Source organism: Diabrotica undecimpunctata, chromosome 6, assembly GCF_040954645.1.
Source record: "Diabrotica undecimpunctata isolate CICGRU chromosome 6, icDiaUnde3, whole genome shotgun sequence".
Lineage (NCBI taxonomy): Eukaryota > Metazoa > Arthropoda > Insecta > Coleoptera > Chrysomelidae > Diabrotica > Diabrotica undecimpunctata.
In genome coordinates, this window is record NC_092808.1 from 133,847,872 (window position 1) to 133,868,680 (window position 20,809).

Consider the following 20,809-nt stretch of genomic DNA (forward strand, 5'->3'; position numbering starts at 1 on the left):
AAGATTTTAAGGTAGAGATTCTTATCCTTTAACACACAAACTTATCGAGGGACAGACAGATCGAAACAAAAAATCAAACTGTTAACATCTCCAGTTTAACGTGGACGCAGACCGTCCTTCGCGTCGCGGCGCCTGCATTCGATTTTCTATCCACCAAGAGGCTTAGACACTATTCTTCTACCAGCCGATTAGCACACTTCAACAGATGGTGTGTGATCTCTTTGTACAGATAACATTAATGAGTTACGCCAGGTACTTTTGTTAATTTTAATTAATTGCTAATTTTATTCATAATCTAATATTTCATTTTTTTCGTTGTCATTCTAATTAGTAAACCAGCGGTCTCAATGAGTTTTACACAAACAATACTTCTTCTTAAGGTGCCGCGCATTTCTGCGTAGGCATCCATTACACATTGTCTTATCAGGTGAGATGTTAGATAGTCCGTATAAAATTATTATATTTTTAGCAATATTGCGAAGCATTTCATAAATGGATTTCTTGTCCATTGGTGAATATATCTTACCCTCCATCTGTCGTTTTGGTACTAGTTGCTGAAAAGTGTATCATTCTCCTCGTAATATGGGCTCTAAATATACAGTCTTCTTACTTTTTACATAATCAAAAAGTTTCCTATCCTGCAGCCCCGATCTTCTTAATACTTCGACATTTTTTATTCTGTTCTTCCATGATGTTCCAAGCATTCGGCGCATTCATCACATTTCAAAAGCTTCAAGTTTGTTAATGGATCTGACCTTTAACGTCCGCGCTTCCGTTCCGTACAAGAGAACAGATAAATGTAACAGTTTGGCTTATTTATCTCTGTATCATTGTTTTTGAATTTTCTAATGTTTAATGATGCCTTCTGGTTTTTCTTTTGGCTGTATCGAGCCTCAGTTTAATATAAATAACTAAGGAATTCTGATTCTATGTCTGCTCCAGGTAATGCAGAAACCTTAGTAATGGTTTCTTCTATTAATTGTAGTCTATTTGATTCCTTATAAAGCCCTAATGTTCATTTAAATGCGACCTCCGTGTGTACAGCCTCCTGGGCGGTAACTTATACCAAGTATTCGTTATGACTCGACTTTTGTCTTGGCAGTACTGTATCAATGTATTCACTCTGTATTTGTAATAATCTAAACTGAACATCTATAAATGTCCTCAAAGCACTGTAAAAACAGGAAATACTTTCTCAAGGGTATTTACAGTAACGAAAGGCTTGAGACAAGGATGTTGTCTTTCCCCCACCCTATTCAAAATATATATCCAAGAAGCACTGCACCAGTGGAGACAAAAATGTGCGGGAACGGGGTTGAAGCTTAACAACCATTATCTGACAACGCTGTTCTTTGCAGATGATCAAGTACTAATAGCAAGCTGTGAAGAAGATGCAGATTATATGCTTAGAAAGCTCAAAGATGAATACGAAAAATGGGGGATGAGTATGAATATGTCTAAAACAGAATATATGCGAATAGGCAATGAAGACGAAGACCCGGATTTGGAAATTAGACAAATGAAAAGGTGCTACGAATACAAATATTTGGGAAGTATTATCTGCAGTAAAGGAACAACGGAACGAGATATAGACTATAGAGTGCAACAAGGCAGGAAGAGTGTTCAAATTCTGAATTCGATACTTTGGTCCAACAAAGCTACTATGAGAACTAAAATGACTATCTACAAAGTAATTGTAGAGCCCATTCTTACATATGGAGCAGAATGTTGGCAAATGACAGTAAAAGGAAAGAAAAAAGTTGACACGGTTGAAATGGACTACCTAAGAAGAGCTTGCCGTATATCAAGAGTAGAACGTATACCTAATTCTGAAATTAGAAGAAAAACAGATAGAGTACATACAACTTCTGAAAGAATAGAAACTAGACAGTTAATATGGTATGGACACGTACAGAGGATGGACGACAACAGATGGCCCAAAAGAGCTATGGAATACAATCCAAGTAATAGAAGAATACGAGGAAGACCAGCCAAGTCTTGGATACAAGGTGTTATGGAAACCATGAGAGATAGAGCCATTGATGAAGACACCTGGAGAGATAGAAAAAGATGGCGATCGAAATGCGGGAAGCGGCAGAAGCTGTAGGATCCCCGCTTATATATATATATATATATATATATATATATATATATATATATATATATATATATATATATATATATTTGTAATAATACTTATATTAAAAGAAGTCTGGCACAGATGGACCCCAAAAATAAGAATCACTCATACAAATAAGCGCTGGAATTCGCAAAGAAAATAATGACGCGGCAATTAACCGAAATAAACCTATTATGAAAGTTATAGTACTATTCTCATTAATTCAAGAATATACAGCTATATATATTATATTGTATTTTACAGTAACATGTTCAAATGTAAACAGATTCGCTCTAACAAAGCTTGTAAGTAAATATTACTCTAGAAAATCTCGGAAAATATAGGCTAGTAGTTTACGGAATGCACAAATAACTTCATTCGTAAACTTCCATTGGCAAATACGGAGGATAAATTATTCGTATGTTTAAATCGAGAGCATACACAATATTATATAGAAGTGGATAAAATTATATGATACAGTTATAGTTGTTTACATACTATTAGTCGTTTGAATAGAAACAAGCACTTCTATCAGATTATTTAACCCGTACGTCCGTTTAATATCAATTCATTATTACGGTATCTTTATGATGGAAATGAAACAGATTTCAGATAATTAAGTATTCTGTCTATATGGGATTAAGCCACAATTAAAGTTGCATTTTTACCTACTGTTTGACGTCTTGATTTCCACTCCTAAAATCGTAAAAATTTAAGATAAATTTAAAAATTATGCGAAAGTATAACCAACAAGTTATTATGCGAGTTTTTGTTTTTTAAAACTGACAGTTGACTTACTTGGACTTGATCTTGTAAGCAATAGCCATGTTTTTAGTTGAAATCAAATACTTCGAATTTCTTTAGTGATGCTTCATTTAAGGTCCATGACTCCACTCCTTATAGGAGAACGGAGAATTTCCTTCGACTGTTGCCACTGTTGTCCCTGTTGTCTAGACCAAGTGAATTTAATATGTCCGTTCTATCGCCATGTTTTATTCTAACGAAATATTTCTGATAATAAAGATTTATTCTGTGGTTTTGATATTTTTTACAATATTCATTTAAATTCTGTGAGAATTATTGTATAACAAAAATTCATAGTTCTTCTGTCTTTCACTTAAATTTTGTTTTTGTTCTGACACTTGAAAAATATATCAGTTAGTGGTAAACGAAAGCATTTTAAAGATTCGAAATACGTTAAAACTTCTTTCAGTAGTTTATTTACACGAAGTTCGTTCGTTGCAGTAGTGTGGATCTGAGTGGAGTTTGGAATTGGTAGTATTGAACTCGGGATTTGGAAGGCACACTGTTTGAAATTGAGGCTTCAAAACGTACAAAAGAAATAACAATTGATGAACTGAGTAGTTTAGAAGTATGGTGATATTTGGACAGTTCTTTCAGTATTTAAAAAGTATATATATATATATATATATATATATATATATATATATATATATATATATATATATATATATATATATATTATATATATTTCTAAAGCATTCAGCTAGTGAATTCAGAGGTTTAATCGGTCATTCAGGTTGGTAAATACAAAAAGAAGTCCGCTTTATATTTCGAAAGCTTCATCAATTCTCTAAAATATAACAGATGACATAGAGTTTATAAGAAATACAGATGTTAATAGTTCATAACAACTCAATATATCTACTGTTATTATATATCTACTGTAAACTTTACTCATTATTTAAAACTAACTTAACAAAAACAAAACAAAAAACACACAAACTCTGCAGAAAATAATGTTCATATTCGTAGATACGAAGATTTCAAAATTTTTAAACGAACATTTGGCTTCATTTAGAGATGGTTCTCCACTGAAGACAAGCAAAGTACTGATTTATTGCAATCTATGCAAACAACGTGACGTGATATCGAAAATTTGACAATTATGAACTTCTACAGGGGTCATTGCATGATTAGTTGGACGGGTGGATTTGTATGGCGGAAATATTTGATAAATTATTTTTAATTTATGTTTTAATGAAACTTGGAAATATGGGATGATTGTGTTATCATTATTATTTACATTATTTTGAATGGAAAATAAGCCATATTTTAACTGAAGAATAATTGGTATTATTTATTTCGTAAGATGAGAATGGTAAACCTGGTTCAAATTGTCGATTGTCGGTTCTTTTGTTTATTGCCGATGAGTTCTTGAGGATCTCACACATTTCAATAAAGGAGCGTTTCTGATATTTATTTTATTTCGCCAGTATTTTGGTATTTGTGAAGTCAATGTGACGTTTAGGGAAATGGCGTGTTGTGCAAGGGCACAAGAGGGTTTGGAAAGTCTAATGTCGCTTTTGTGTGAAGTTATACGCCCTAGAAGAGACCGACTGGTCTGGCTAATGTAGCAGGAGTTGCATTCTGAACAGGGTATCTGATAGACAACATTAGTGTGCTCTAACGAGCTTAGTGGAGTTTTAGACTTGGAGGAGAACTTTGAAATGGTCTTAGTATTTTTTAGGGATATTTTGACGGGTAAGTTTTTGAATAGTTTAGCAAGCTTGTTTGTAATTTGTGGGAAATATTGAAAAGATATCTGTTGATGATGGATATGGGGTAAGAGTTATCAATGAGAATGGATTTGAGTAAATCCAAAGATTTCCTCTTATACCGCGTATGGGTCAACGTGTGTACTCTAAAGCTAAGAGCTTGTACAAGGTTATGTTTGTGTCTTATTGGGTGTGTAGAGTGGTAATTTAAGAACCGGTTGCTCGCCATTTCTTTCCTGTACCACGTAGTGCCCAATGTGTTACTATGTGTGCGTATGATTCGCATATCCGAAAACGGTATGCTGTTATCAACCTCCAATTCACATGTAAATTGAAGGTGAGGATCAACGCTATTGAAGACTGATAAGGTGCTTAAAATCTTATCAGGTGGTGTTGCTAGGATCAAGTCGTCGACATAACGCTTTACAAAGGGAACCTGGAAATCTAACTTACTGATACTCTCATTGATAACGTCGTCAAGTACGAAATTAACTAGAATGGGGGAAATGGACGATCCCATGGGATTTCCAAAGATTTGACTATAGTATTTGTTATTAAATATTAGATAATTGGTGTCAAACGTCAGTTTTAATAATTCCGAGAATGTTTCCCATGATACTGGACTATGTGGTTGGATTTCATTCCAATGGTTCCGGAGTGACGTGACGACGCTAGAGAGTGGGAGATGAGAAAACAGTGATACTAGTCGAATATATATATATATATATATATATATATATATATATATATATATATATATGTATATATATATATATATATATATATATATATATTTACTAAAATCCTTTTGTTGTTTGTTAAATATCGAATGTCGATGTATATGTACGTAAAATATCCCTTTGTGTTGTAGTTTTTATTGTAATATGAATACTGGTATGCATAAAGAATACCATAGAAAATAGTTTTATTGTTTTATTCAGCGTACACAATTACTTTCGAAACTTTTAACGAGGAAAACATTTTCGCATTACAAAAAGGGCAAGAACCTTGTTAAGAGCCACTTGCTGAAGTGTACTTCATATCGTATTCCGATCTCTGAACTTATGTAATATACAATAACGGGTTTCTGGACTGTTATAGTCACAAGAAAGCTCGACTCCAACGTAAACTTTGAGGAAACATAATTAATTTACTTAAAAGACCCAAACTTTACTATTTAAACTAGTAATATGAGTTTACTTGTTGATCAGCCGAAGTAATTACTTAGAACATATTTACATTCGGTGGCGATGAGTTTGCACCGATAATGATTTAAAATGCGTCGTATATATTTCATGGTTTAGGGCAATACCTTTTTTATTGTTACTTTTACTGTAGTCGTGGAAAGACTACAATTTTTAGTAATTTGATTATCATGTTTGATTTAGAGTCGATTCGTTAATTCAACGGGCTAACGGATTCCCTTCTGAGTGAGTATGCCACTGGATACTTGGTTCTAGCCTCATGTTAATCAGCGACATTTTGCAAAGACTATTATAAAATCGCAAGTGGATCTACAACTTGAATTGGAATTCGCTAGGAAATCAGATCGGTCGATGAGATAAGTAGTACAATAGGAGGTTGTCTAATGGTAAGTGACCATTCATTTATGGATGCATGCTCGATGGTGCATAATACCAGAATATAAATAATAAATAAATATAAGGTTGAATGCTCGAATAAATGAACTTTGATCAGATAAAAGGCATATATCGAGCACAGTTTAATTAAATCTTGCCCAAGTACTTTCGATCCCTAGATCATCTTCAGGGGCATCTGAAATAAGCCAAGAAAATATATATTATATATATAAAAAATATAAAAAAAATATAAAATATTTTAAATATATATATAAAAAAATATAAAAAAAATATATAATATATATAAAATAATATATATATAAAATATATAAAAAAAAAACAAAAAAAAAAAAAAAAAAAAAAAAAAAAAAACGTTTCTTGGCTTATTTCAGATGCCCCTGAAGATGATCTAGGGATCGAAAGTACTTGGGCAAGATTTAATTAAACTGTGCTCGATATATGCCTTTTATCTGATCAAAGTTCATAAATAATAAAGCCAGAAAATTTGGAAAAAGAGTATATTGGTGAATACCTCCTCTCCTGCATTTAGAGTAGTAATTGAAAAACTTCTATCTACTTTGATACTGCCATTTCATCTTTCGATCAATTTCCCGAAGAATGACATGGCAGTATCGAAGTAGATAGTAGTTTTTCAATTACTACTCTAAATGGAGGAAAGTAGGTATCCTGCCATTTCATCTTTCGATCACTTTCCCAAAGAAATGCAAATATTATGTTATGGAGACGATGCCGCGTTAATCGCCGAGACAGAAGACGAGCTCCAAAAATTAACACATATCTTTAATATAACAGCCAAGAAATACAATATGATATCAGCAGAAAAAAACCAAATGTATGACAACATCTAAATACCCACTACGATGTAAAATCGAAATTGATCGGAAAATAATGAAGCAGGGAGCAAGGTTTAGATATCTGGGAATAGATATAACTAGTTACGCAGATGTTGAAGAAAAAGTACGACAACAAAGTTTAAAAGCAAGTAAAGCGACACAAAATACTTTATGAAAATAGTAGTTTGGTGGTGAAACTATGATATCATTTATACTATGTAGTAACCAAATTATGTTGCTTTTTCATATAATTGTGTAACGTGGCTTTATTTATATACAATTTCTTCGCCACAGTAAGTATAGATGCAATATTCAACAAAACTTCATGTACTGACCTCATTCAATTATTCTTATGGCACATGTTCCCCATTTCAACCAATTTTACTGCGAGGCACTGTAAAAAATTATTCTCGTTACACAAATTACTCATACCGAAAGCGCTCATGCATCTTTGGACACGTCCAGACGTACAATCACCGGTGTGTCCATAGGTACAAGCAGCGCAGGTTTCAAGTTTTACACACGATAATCTATTTTAGGTTAAAATGCAACTAAACATATGCATAAATATTATCTAGATTATTACTGTTTATTTTGATATCAAAAGTTATGCAATAACTACGGCGATTGCCAAAATAAATGTTGGTGAATATCGCTAATAAACTTACTTTTATCAATAAGAATCTTCAAAGCTAACTCGGAGCTTTAAACACACGAACACACACGTTTTTCACACACTGTTGCCAACTTCACATAAAATACTATAGTTGACACTTTGTAGCTTCACACTATAGTTTTTGATATACTTAAGTTGTCCAAAGATAAAAACGTCCATAGGTACACATCCTTCGCTACCTATCTTCAAAAATACCGAAACTGGGTAACTCTGCACTTGCATATTATAATTTTGCAAGCAATTCAATTCTATTGGACTGTCAAGTCATATTCATAAATGCCTGTTAATAACATGTGTTAAATTGACTTATTAAGCTTTTATTTATGCAATTCTTTGTACTTCAACGCTATCAAAATGATTGCCCTGGTTTTCAATTAATTGATATTTTTTATTTACATCGCCGTTCCAATACCGCTTGTGTATTTTTATTTTACAATACATAGTCAATTTTTGCTTCCATTTAGAATTTAAATTTGAAACGTTCATTCACTTTTATATTAACTTTTGACCGATGAAAACTGGTCCAACAACTCAGGAAATATCGACAAGCACACGTGGCAAATTTGATTACCGAACGCTTTACTTCACCAGTTATTTTTTTATACGCACACAAGTAATTGAAGTTACATTTTCGATACTTCTTGCAGTATCCTATACAAATATCTTTAGGTCATCCAATATCCAAAGGCTGTGTTGGTATAGTAAATTGTATACAGTGACGTACGGATATTTTTTGCTGTCTTAGATATTTATTCTTTAAAAAGCGGACCCGACAGACTTCGTTCTGTAGAAATATATTTGGAATCTGGCAGTTTATTTCTTTAATTCTCCTGAACAGAACCGTCACCATGATGATAGGGCGGTGTGTGAGGGTCAGCTCTGGTGAATCATATCTGTTTTATTTTTATTGTAGTGCTTTATGATATACAATGTTTTTTGTTTGATTACGTGGTGAATGTACAAACAAATCTGATGGTTTTCCAACACGGGAACAGGCAACATGCAATTGACCATGTGAGAAACATGGGTTTTCTAGATTAATATCACAAACACCTAATGATTGCCCCTGTGACTTATTTATGGTCATAGCAAAAGCAAGCCGCACTGGAAACTGTAGTTGTTTAAATTCAAATGGTACATCAGTCAGAATCATTGGGATGCGTGGTATCAAAACGTCTTCTCCTTTATACTTTCCTTTCAGTATAGTTGCTTCTATCACGTTGTAAAATAATTTTTTTATCGCTAACCGTGTGTCGTTGCAAAGACGCGGTTGGTTGATATTTCTCAACAAAATAACTACCGATCCAACCCTTAATTGAAGATTGTGAGGTGGCAATCCTGGTAAATCCAGCGAGTATAAAAATTCAGGCGGATAGTTGACATCATCTTGGTTAGTAGCCGAATCAACTGATTTATATATCCTCATTCGCCTGTAATTTGCTCTTGAATTTTGAAATTTAATTCATTTAGATATAATGTTCTTTGCAGCCAATATAGCTCGTTCGCTAAACCAATCATGGTTTCTGTCATTTTGAGCAACATCTGGAAACACCTTTTAAATAAGTTCATCTTTTGATCGATTTAACTGACAAATACTTTGAGGAACGTTAATGCAACCAGTCAAGGTGTCTATAGGAAATTTGCCATTACCAATGTCAATGAGTTGTTTAGAGAATATGTCCCAGAGTGGTCATTTTACAACACGACAGGCATATTCTTGCTTAAGTGTAATACCTTGATATGTTTCCACAAATTGGAGGACTTTAAATATGCATTGAGTTCATCAGCTGGCGTTGATCGTGGAATCACTAGCAATGTTTGACGAAAACTCTCCTGCTAATAAAATCATTGCACCACCAAATGGGTTATGATTGTTCCGTAGTTTTTTGAGAGGTTTTACCCAGGAGCAGCAATAGATTTTTTCTAAAATATCATTGTAATCGATATTAGAATATACTTATAATAATATTAAATTAATTTAATAAAGTGTTTATTTCACATATTGAAACTACGAAACTACCACAGCAAAGAACTGGTAGAATTTTTTGACACCCAAGTCCTCACTCACACCCTGACAAACAATAACTAACGTCGGCGTCGTACTAAGTAAAATATACCGTCTTAAAAATCAATGGGTTACTGTCCGATTTGATTCATGGGCACCAAATTTAGTCTTGTCACATTTTGATTTTGCATGCGAAGTAGTCCCAATCCCAATTAGTCTATGAAGATTCCCACCGCCCAGCTCTTGTAATTATTATTACGAATATTTTCAGAAAAGGTCTAGGTTTAGGTAATTATTACTACTGATTTTTCCCATCACCATGGGACGGGTGATCCAACCATTCACACAACCACTCCACACCTATTTTTTTTTCGTCTTCTTCCTATTTAAGGCTAGGGCGAGAACACAATGATACAACAGACACATGTCTGCTGTACAACTTTCATAACAAATAATTCACTTTTGGAGAATCGCTGAAGTCGTCTTATGAAATAGTTTGGCAATTCATTATTAGAAAATCTCGAGTTTTGTATTATAGTTTTTACCGATCACCAAATTCGCAACCAATTTTTTAAGATCAACAAACTTTCAAAAGAATTAAAAATTAAATTTTAATTCCCAAAAGGGTCAGTCTTTTCACCTCCAGATACATATTTTTCTTTCTGGCAGATAGTTAAGTATCTGGAGGATAGACGGTTATTCATAGAATAAAATGTACTCGTTTGTGTTGAATTGAAAAATTTAAAAATAAAAATATACAAACATTTTGGGGTTTAATCCCATATAAAATAATATTTAACTTAAATATGCCACAAGAACAATGTTTCAGATCCTCACATTCATTGGTTATAAAAGGGTTTCCAATTATTGTTAAATATTTATTGTATAGAAATAACAAAATCCTCTAATTTCCCAGATGCAGCATTATCCAACCTATTAGCTTTATATGAGGTAGAGTATTGACGTAGTATATTTAATTGATGCTTTTATATTCATTTATTAGTGAAGCCCTAACCGTGTGGACGGTTGAAATGTTAATACTAATTATTACTGAAATGGTTTTTGGGCTGAAATTTTCAGTAGACAATTTGCATTATGAATTAATGGTAATATTTTAAAAAGTGTTAGTTTTTAATATTTATTACCGATAATTATCCGTGATAATTTATTGTTAAAGTTTGTTTAGCAGAAAATGGTTGACTTCAATTGTTGCGGTCGTAAATATTATTAAATTTAACTAAATTGGCCCATTGCTAAGACCTTGGACTTCAGGTTAACCAGTGTTACCCGAAACCGGACCTTTTATACTATTTTCGGTTAACCCAGGATGTTTATATTCGGTACTAATTGAAATCAACCATTTACTGCTAAACAAACTGTACACATTGTATTTATAAGATATCTGGAGTTCTGGGCTTTTTTTTACCACTGACAAATTATTTACTTGTCCTATATTGAATAAAATGCGTAAGATATTATTTTTATCTTCTTCTGTTCATATTTTGGCTCCCATATCAGCTGATCATGATGGTGCTGTTCTATACACAGGTCTACGGACTATTAAACACAGTCTATGCAAAGCGGTATTCAGACCATTAATGACAAGCACCCTATCTGACAGCCAAACGAAAGCAGACATAACACACAATGGCATTGCACATAAGTTAGAGTAGCTATCTCCTCCGTAATGGAGATGACACTTAAAGAAGAAGGATTTTTAGTAATGAGTATCCCATATAAGTTGTTGTCGCAGTTTAATTTTTTACGTTGATACAAGCACAGTCCAATTAAGGATTCACATATAGTACAACCTTGAAATTTTCAAATAAAAGTGCTTTTTGGGGCAACATTACAGCAAATTGTCCTGTGATTTGGTGACAAGAGAAGATAGTAAGACAGTACTATGTACTTTACAATTTATCATTTCGTGAAGTTTTTCCGAAGAAAACTAGCACGGTAGAACAGTCCAGACTAGTATATTAGACCAACTGCTGGCAATAAAACATTGATAGAGAAGGCAAATGAATACAAACTAACCATATTTCTTGCCTTCGTAGACTATGAAAAAGCATTTAACAGTATAGAGATGTGAACCATGGAACAAGCTATTAATAATAACCTGAAATCTGTAAAATAAAACTCTTTTATCTAGCCCTAGAAGACGACTATAAAACTATAAGTCAACATATGGCATCAACGGTAATGGCAACAAGTTAAATCCCCTCAGATTTGATAATTTAAATAAGCGGCCGGCTTCTCATTCGCTTCACTGCGAGTGGTTCCGTGGACGTGGGTTCGGTCCCCAACTCAGTGTACAGAAAAACAAAAAGTCTAACGCAGCAGTTTAAAATTCTAGATGAATCTGCGGCTTAGACTAGATTATGCTGGTGTCTGATCGGCCTATGGTGGAGCAGTACGGCAAGAGATAAGGGCTTGCGGCTGGGTGATACTCCTCCATAGATCCCTACCGGAAGGGCGTGACGCCTAAAAATACCGGGTATATATATATATATATATATATATATATATATATATATATATATATATATATATATATATATATATATATATATATATATATATATATTGATTTAGAGTATCAGCAATCGGTCAGGAAATAAAACTCTATTTGTTCAGTCTCAATATTTCGTCACGATTTTGTGACTTCTTCAGGAGAAAACTGTAAATTTATTAGAATAATTAATGATTATATGTAAACAAAATGAATATTTTAATACTTACAACTATAAGAATGAAAATTTAAATTTTTCTGGCATATCTAAATAAATGACATATTTTTGTTTGATTTTATTAAGGAGTTATGGTAACCGCAATATGTTATAGAGTGAATTCCCGTTGTACAATTTTCAGCGAGTAGGTTAAAATAAACAATTACTATGACAGTATTATTCATTTTATAAAGTGGAAAGATGGAATTAATAAAATTCCTGATTCTTTCTCAATTTTATTAATTCCATCTTTCCACTTTATAAAATGAATAATACTGTCATAGTAATTGTTTATTTTAACCTACTCGCTGAAAATTGTACAACGGGAATTCACTCTATAACATATTGCGGTTACCATAACTCCTTAATAAAATCAAACAAAAATATGTCATTTATTTAGATATGCCAGAAAAATTTAAATTTTCATTCTTATAGTTGTAAGTATTAAAATATTCATTTTGTTTACATATAATCATTAATTATTCTAATAAATTTACAGTTTTCTCCTGAAGAAGTCACAAAATCGTGACGAAATATTGAGACTGAACAAATAGAGTTTTATTTCCTGACCGATTGCTGATACTCTAAATCAATATTTGAAACAGTACGGTCGAAAAAATCATTTGAAATATATATATATATATATATATATATATATATATATATATATATATATATATATATATATATAAATAGCTCCCCATATGTCGCATCGGCTTGAAAATGAATATGGCAAAAACAAAATTAATGACGAACACAGTTCACCCCAGTATGAACAAACTAGCCACAAGAGAAAGGGCAATGTCCTTTCTGTTCGATATCCTAGATATACGACTATCAGATAGGAACGACAACGATTGAGTAAGTTCATGGATTTCATCTAGAAGGCCACACTGCTAGATGAAAGAACCAATGTTGGAATGCCACAATACATCATTGGAGACCCTACAAAGGTAGATGACTAGGAGGAAGACGACAGCTGAGATGGGTAGATGACATCAAAAAAATAGCCGGAACAAATTGGAAGTATGTTGCTTAGGATAGAGATCTATGAAAGAAGTTGGGGGAGGCCTGCGTCCAAAATTGGAGGATAGAAGGCTAAAAGGAAGAAGGAGTTGCCCCGAAGTTTTACAAATTATATTTTTCCATAATTTGGGTAATTGCTGTAATATTGTACCATTCATAATACATATTCATGTACATTGTTCTCACGTCTAGCAAATTTGGCGCGGCCGCTGCCACTTCATCCTCCCACCTGAGTTGTCATTCGTTGTTTTAGAATTACATTTATCTTAATTCATATGGGAATAAACGAAGATAGAAATATAATAATAATATAAATTACTCAGATAATTATCATTACGTCGACTGTCTTAAAATTACTGAAACAAAAAAATACTGAAGTACTTTTTGACATAAAAATTACCGCACTACTTGTCCCTGTGAGACCTCAGTGGGAGCTAACAAGCTTAAAATACACCTTATAATCGCTAACATCCGTAACGGATATACACGTAAAGTAATCAAACACTTTCTTTACCGTAGAAAAACATCCTTTGAATGCATTAGTTTAGGAATATCCTGCTATTATTTGTTTATGTCAACCTTCACTGTCGAATGTAATGGCTAACGTTTTACAAAGATCTCGTGAGTGTAGGCGCTTTGGTAGTAGTTAAAAAGGATAGTCTTAGAACATTTCTCAGAGAATCTGGGACCTTCAATTATATCAAAGCACCAAATTAGCTTGGTGAAAAAAAAAACATGTAGATGTATTTCTTTTACAGAAAATTTTAATTATAAGAAAATATATATAACACACAGGTTTAGTCTTTAGTAAAAATTATTAAAATTATTTATTTACTGCCGAAGAGAAGGGAATATTGATAGAGAAATAAATAATACAAAGTGGTTACCTATTAGCTATGTTTATTGCTGGATCAACAACTCAATATGGTAACAAATTGGATAGATCTCAAATTACATACTATAGAAGCAGAAATATACAAGTATATACAAAAATATTATACTTTTAAAACTTGTATCTTTATATGAGTCTGAATATTTCTCTGATGATGCCCTGATAAATATTGAATCTCAAAATGTTTTTCATAATAATTGTTCTTTAAAGTGAAAAATAAAAATAAAAAAAATAAAATATCTCATCAAGAATTTTTCTTGGTCACCTGATACATATACAACCTTACATATCTGTAATAACACAATAGTCCTATTGATAAATTTTGACTTCTTTCTAAATTTCATAATCATAACTTTTATTTTAATCTCTAGATAAAACCCACATACTAATGTCATTCTTTTTATTATAGAATCAACTATAGGGTGGACAAAGGAATCTACGATCTTTCCATCTCTAACGCAAGTTATGACCGAGACAACGGTAAATTTGAATGTAAAGTTAAAGCAGGTGGTTCCGGCACAAATCTCCATGTTCAAAAATACACTCTGACGGTTCTTACACTGCCTCAACAACCTGTCATCACACCAAGTTCGTACGTTACTGTGACCGAAGGAAAGAAGCAGGAATTGACGTGTTCCAGCATCGGAGGGTCTCCTGATCCTGAAGTTAAATGGTATAGACAAGGTAAGTCGACTTTTGTTTGATCTCTTAAAATGTATTTACCATTAGTTATATACCAATGCTCTTTTAGCTATATTTAACAGTATAATGTATCCGCAAACGTCGTTCTTTTAAATCTAGTATAGGATTATTATTACCGCGCCATATACGAACAATAGTTATTAAAAAAAAATGACAAAACAAAGCTGCTAAAGTCCGAAAATTTAAAAATTATTATTCAATATTATGTTTAGATTGAATAGTAATGGGAAATAGGTATTATTAGAAAAAAAAAACTGCATTAGTCTTATCAACTAAACATGTTGCTTGTATCTTTATAATAAATGAAATACTAAATCACATTGCAATTTTTTTGTGTGGAAGCGCAAAATAACTGCCCACCGAAGTGTCATAACCATAAAATTCAACAATGCGTTTAATAGCTACCTACGCCTACCTTAAAATCATTCAACCGTTTGTTAATGGACTCCACAAAGACACGGCACAGGAAAACAAGACAATGCTTTTTAATTCACCTATTTTGTTAACCATACCGTAAGAAGAAGGAAATTATTTGTGGGAACGGTGAACGAGAAACCTTTTAGAGTTCATATGGCTTTGTGCTTTAACGATTTTTTTATATAAAGAAAAGAGATAAAACGCGAAAGTAATTTTTTGTAACAAAATTCTCTTTTTAGTACTGATTGTATTTTTTGTGAACGTCAAAAATTTTTTAAATAAACAAAGTAATTATAAAGTCCACAGTCAACTATTGTAAAGCCTTAGATGTAAAGTGCTATAGCACATTCGTGAAATCTAGTCTAGTTAGTATTAAATTGTAAATTATTGTTAACATATTCGTTGCATAGTTTGGCTATCATCATGACTATTTTAAATTTTGAATCAGATGCCCTAAGTTGACTTAGACTAGAGACAAATACTTCCCGGCATGATAAGTTCTATGATATATCTTTCTATACGCATACGTATATGTGCCGCAGGTATTGCAGTTCTTTCTTTCTTTCTTTCTTTAACCGTTATTTCTACTTTTTTCTTTCTCAATTCTTCTCAATACCTCAGTATTGGTAAGGCTGTCAACCCGTAATATTCTTAGAGTGATTTGCTCTTAGAATCTGCTCTCTTCCAATTTTACTGTAAATGGTTCTACCATTGAAATAAATAAATAAATTTCTGACGTCCATCAATTTTGGAGTGTCAGCTGCTACTTCATTCTCCCATTTTGCTGTAATCTGTATCTCCCGTATGGTCTTCTGCCCTTAATATTACTGTTTGGAACTCTTCTAGAAAATTTGTCTTCTTACATCCTCAACATGACTAGCTCTACTACATGAATAATTTCTACGGTTCTTCTTCTTGATGTGCCTATAGGTTACGAATGTTGGCGATCATCGTGGCAATCTTTATCTTATCTACAGCAGCGCGGAAAAACTGCAGAGATGTTGTGTTGAACCAAATTCTGAGGTTTTTTAACCAAGATGTTCTTCTTCTTCCAAGAAGAACTTGTTTTCCAAATATTTTTCCTTGAAGGATGGCTTGAAGGAGAGCATATCTGGATTCATTTCGCATATGTCCGAAGAATTTTAACTTTCGAGATTTGATGGTGGTCAGTACCTCTCGGTTCTTATTCATTCTTTTGAAGACCTCCTCATTTGTGAGTCGGTCACTCCAAGGGATCTTAAGTATTCTCCGATATAGCCACATCTCAAATGCTTCCAGTTTTCTGCGCATATCTTCGTTCCAGGTCCGCGATTCAACACCATAAAAAAAGGACAGAGAAGACGTAGCATCGCAGCATTATTACTTTTTTATCAAGAGAGAGGTTGTGACTCTTGAAGAAGGCCCCCATCCGATTGAAGATGGATCTAGCTTTTCTGATGCGTGCTCTAATCTCCTGGTTGTTGGTCCATTCTTCATTTATTATGGTGCCGAGGTAGTTGTAGTGCGTCACTGTTTCTACAGGGGATTGGTTGACGTAGAGTTGACCTTCTGTTATCCTTTTCTTGCTAATTATCATAAGCTTTGTCTTCTTAACGTTTATATTGAGCCCATATTGTTGACTGTAATACGTGATTTTGTTCATTAGAACTTGTAGGTCTTCTAAGTTGTCCGCAAATACTATGGTGTCATCTGCATATCTGATGTTGTTTAGACGGTAACCATTTAGTAGAATACCTTTTTCAGTTTCGTGTAAAGCTTCGATAAATATTCTTTCATTGTACATATTGAAGATTAGAGGAGACAAAATACAGCCTTGCCTCACTCCACGCATGATTTTCACATAATCAGTGTGTTCACCTTCAACTCTGAGATTTTCTGTCTGATTCCAGTTAAGATTTCTAATTATTTTCAGATCTTGGTTATTAATTCCTGCTTCTTTTAGTATTTGCATCATCTTGGCGTGCTGTACTCGATCAAACGCTTTCTCGTAATCAACTAGGCATGCGTATACGTCGCAGTTGACGTCTCTGCGTCTCTGGAATAAGACTTGTATTGCACAGCTTGTAGATTCTCTTATGGCTCCTTCTATGGCTCCTATGTGCTTCTTTTTGGCTCCAAATATTTCATATACAGTCACAGCGGAAGAGTCCATTTGTGTACCTAACGAGGGGATGGCTGTTAGGTATACAAAATGTCAAAACTGACCATAATTGGCGATTTTGATTTTTGAAATGTTTCATCATAATTTTTATAAAATTTAAAAATACAGAAGCATGGTATGAAGTTTCGTGCTAGTCTAAAGTACCGCCTACTGTACCACTTTTTTGTGTTTTCATAATCACTAATGTCTCACATTCATAACTTAAATTCCATTGGTCTAATGATGGCTTTATAGATTCTACTCTGATTTGTTATCTATTTCCTCTTGTCTTATCTTCTCTTATCTGTGCCAATGTTTGTCTTTTGTATGTTGGAACCTTATGGAAGATGGAAAATGTCCTGATCCTGGGCCACACGGCTACACAAATAAGGATACTACGGTCCGGGCTTCAGTCTGGTAGAGGTGTCTTAGTCGGGGTTTGATAGAGCTAGACTACAAGAGATTCGCCAGTGAGGAAAATATACTTAAGAGAATAAACTTATGGGCACCACCCTATTTTTGAAGGAATAGGGAAACCTAGTAGATATGAGAATGGAAAGAAATGGAAAGAAAGTAAGAGGAGTTAGAGAGAATTATATCACGCAATAAGTACTAACAATACGACATTACGACATTATATACAATACACATATGCAGCTAAATTAATAAAGTTATACAATAAATCATATCTGAAAGAGACAATATCAACTAATCAACAACTTTTATGTTGAAATAAAAGAATAAACATTGGCTCTATTAGTGTTATATTGATAACTCAAAAAAGATAAGATTGATGGCAAATAGAAGTGACGTCCAAGTCTATAATTATTAATGAAGAGTCGACATTGGCGAGACAGTTACAAGAAATGATCTTAATAACCGACTTACCGCAAAAGTTGATCTGCTTAACTCGAAGGATAGCACATAAGTGAAATAACACTTTGCTATATTCGTATGAGAACTTACATTTTCTCTAAAAAGAGTATTTTTTGGCTTATGCGAGATTAGTCCTAATTATATCTTAGGAGAGAGAATCGTTTCGGGTAAAAAGGGCTTTCTCGTCGTTTTTTTTTTAAACGATTTTCGGATAAGGTTTTAGAAAGAGAGAAAATTATATCTGTTCTTAGAAGTGAAGGGTTAGTAACTAGACAAAACACACAATCTATTGACTCTTTTCCCTACAGTATTTTAAACGTTTGCATTAATTCGGTCGTTTTTCCTGAATTCTTCGCTATATTATTAACGTAGGAAATTATTTATTATTTAATTAGTATATTTTTAAGATTCTTAGTTTTATTAAATAATTTTTAATAACGGCTCTAAGACATATCATTGTTTATTATTGCATTTTTGTCTTTTGTCTGTTGTACCCTGTATTAGTAATAACAAATAATACTAATCAACAGTTTTTTAGCGCATTTTTCGAAAGATCTATTTTATTTTATTAGTTTATATCCTCACAAGCTCTATAATTCCTTTTTCCAAGTTACATCAAACGAAAAAAAGTGAACCTACTCATAGACTGCCACTGATTAAAGAGATCGTATATGTAATAACGTTGAGAGGAATAAGAGTCTTGCAAATTTGCAAAAGCCCTGCTACATTTATGACGTCATCGCGTTCGAGAGGCTGTTAACAGTTGGAGAGGTCTTTCCCTCAAAGTTGACAACACTTCACATCGTCAAGTATCTCGAAAAATTCCTTACCAACGACGATAAGTATTAGAAAGGGGCTATGTAAATAAGCAATTAGTTATGGGCAGTTCTGGGAGGAAAAAATCCGTAGGTTTGAATTTAATTTATTGGGTCAAATTACTGACGACTGAGTATTTAGTATACAAATGTATTCAGTAGTTAAAGTGGACTCTTTGGTTAACGGTAAAAAGTAGTATGTTCATTAGAGCTCGTTTTAAATTTTTTTCAACGTAGATTTTTCAATTTCAAAAGACAGGTAGAAATATTTGATCTCGACTGACGAAAGTAAATTATATCCTAATCAAAAATCGCTGCACGTAATATTTCATTTGTTACCGAGTTCTCTAATCTAGAAATGCAATCCAGCGTTAATTTGGTTTCATTGGCACCAAACTACATTAAAACTTTCATTGGATTATAACATCTTTGTATACGTTGTTTATATTCGCAATCCTGCATTATGTGTTTGTTCATATTATCTGTTGCGAAGAGAAGTGTTTACTGTTGATCTACAAGCAAATAGCACACAAGCAATTAGTATGTTGTCGTCCAATAGTTTAAGATTTGGAAACGCTAATTAATACAGTATTAGATTGTTTTGGGAATTATTAATTATCTGTTAATGAGTTTTGATAGATCCATCGATATCCATCGACAGTTTTTGAACTTGTTTCTAAAATCATTTAGGACTAGTTAGAATAAAATTAAAAATTTTAAAAGTAATAATAACTAAAATTTTTATTCGTGATGGTTTTACAGTCCCTTACACTAAATTTAATGACATGTCGCCATTTGGTCCTCTTAGAGCCGATTTTCTGACTATTCGTCACGGAATGTATCTATACTTGATCTCCTGATCGGTACATGTGCTATCTCTGACCACTAATAACATTGTGTTCCATTATATCTATATACCAAACTTTATTCGACTGTTTTTGCAAATAGGCTTTCTCTTGGCCAAGATTTCTTAAAATCGTAATTCATTCAGTACTATTTCGATCTGTCTTAGACGAAGCTGCCTTATTATGCTATGAGGTTTGCCTGCGGGACTCTGAGTGGAGCCATCGAGGCCTCTAACGGTTGAAGAATATATTTCCCAGTTTGTACGCCCATACGTCTTAAAAGCGATCCTCAATGCTCTGTAGGAGATCGCGTCGATCGAGAAGATTAGAATTTGTCCACCCTCCCCGATTTTTCAATAATCAGCCTTCTATTAAAACAAGTCTGCTTCTTCTCACAGGCCCTTCAAAATCCTCGCCATATAAAAATGGTACATTCATTAGCACTAAGCATTCTTTTATGGAATTGTTGAGGTTGATTCTGACTTTCGACAGGAGCCTCATTCACAGCTTATTCCAGTTTGTTGACAATAATGTTTGCCTGATCCAATTAAGTATGAAGATGGTTTCTGTATGCCATGTTTATCCTGAATTCTTAATAACATTGCTATATAAGC

General features: G+C 33.2%; 1 protein-coding gene across 1 annotated transcript in view; it reads left to right on the forward strand.

The window, feature by feature from the left end:
- Positions 1–20,809, forward strand: part of ed (hemicentin protein echinoid) — a 319,891-nt gene that overhangs the window by 178,911 nt on the left and 120,171 nt on the right. Inside the window, exon 3 of the mRNA XM_072535433.1 lies at positions 14,810–15,084. Within this exon, the coding sequence (XP_072391534.1) occupies positions 14,810–15,084 (275 nt within the window). The remainder of the gene's footprint in view (positions 1–14,809; positions 15,085–20,809) is intronic.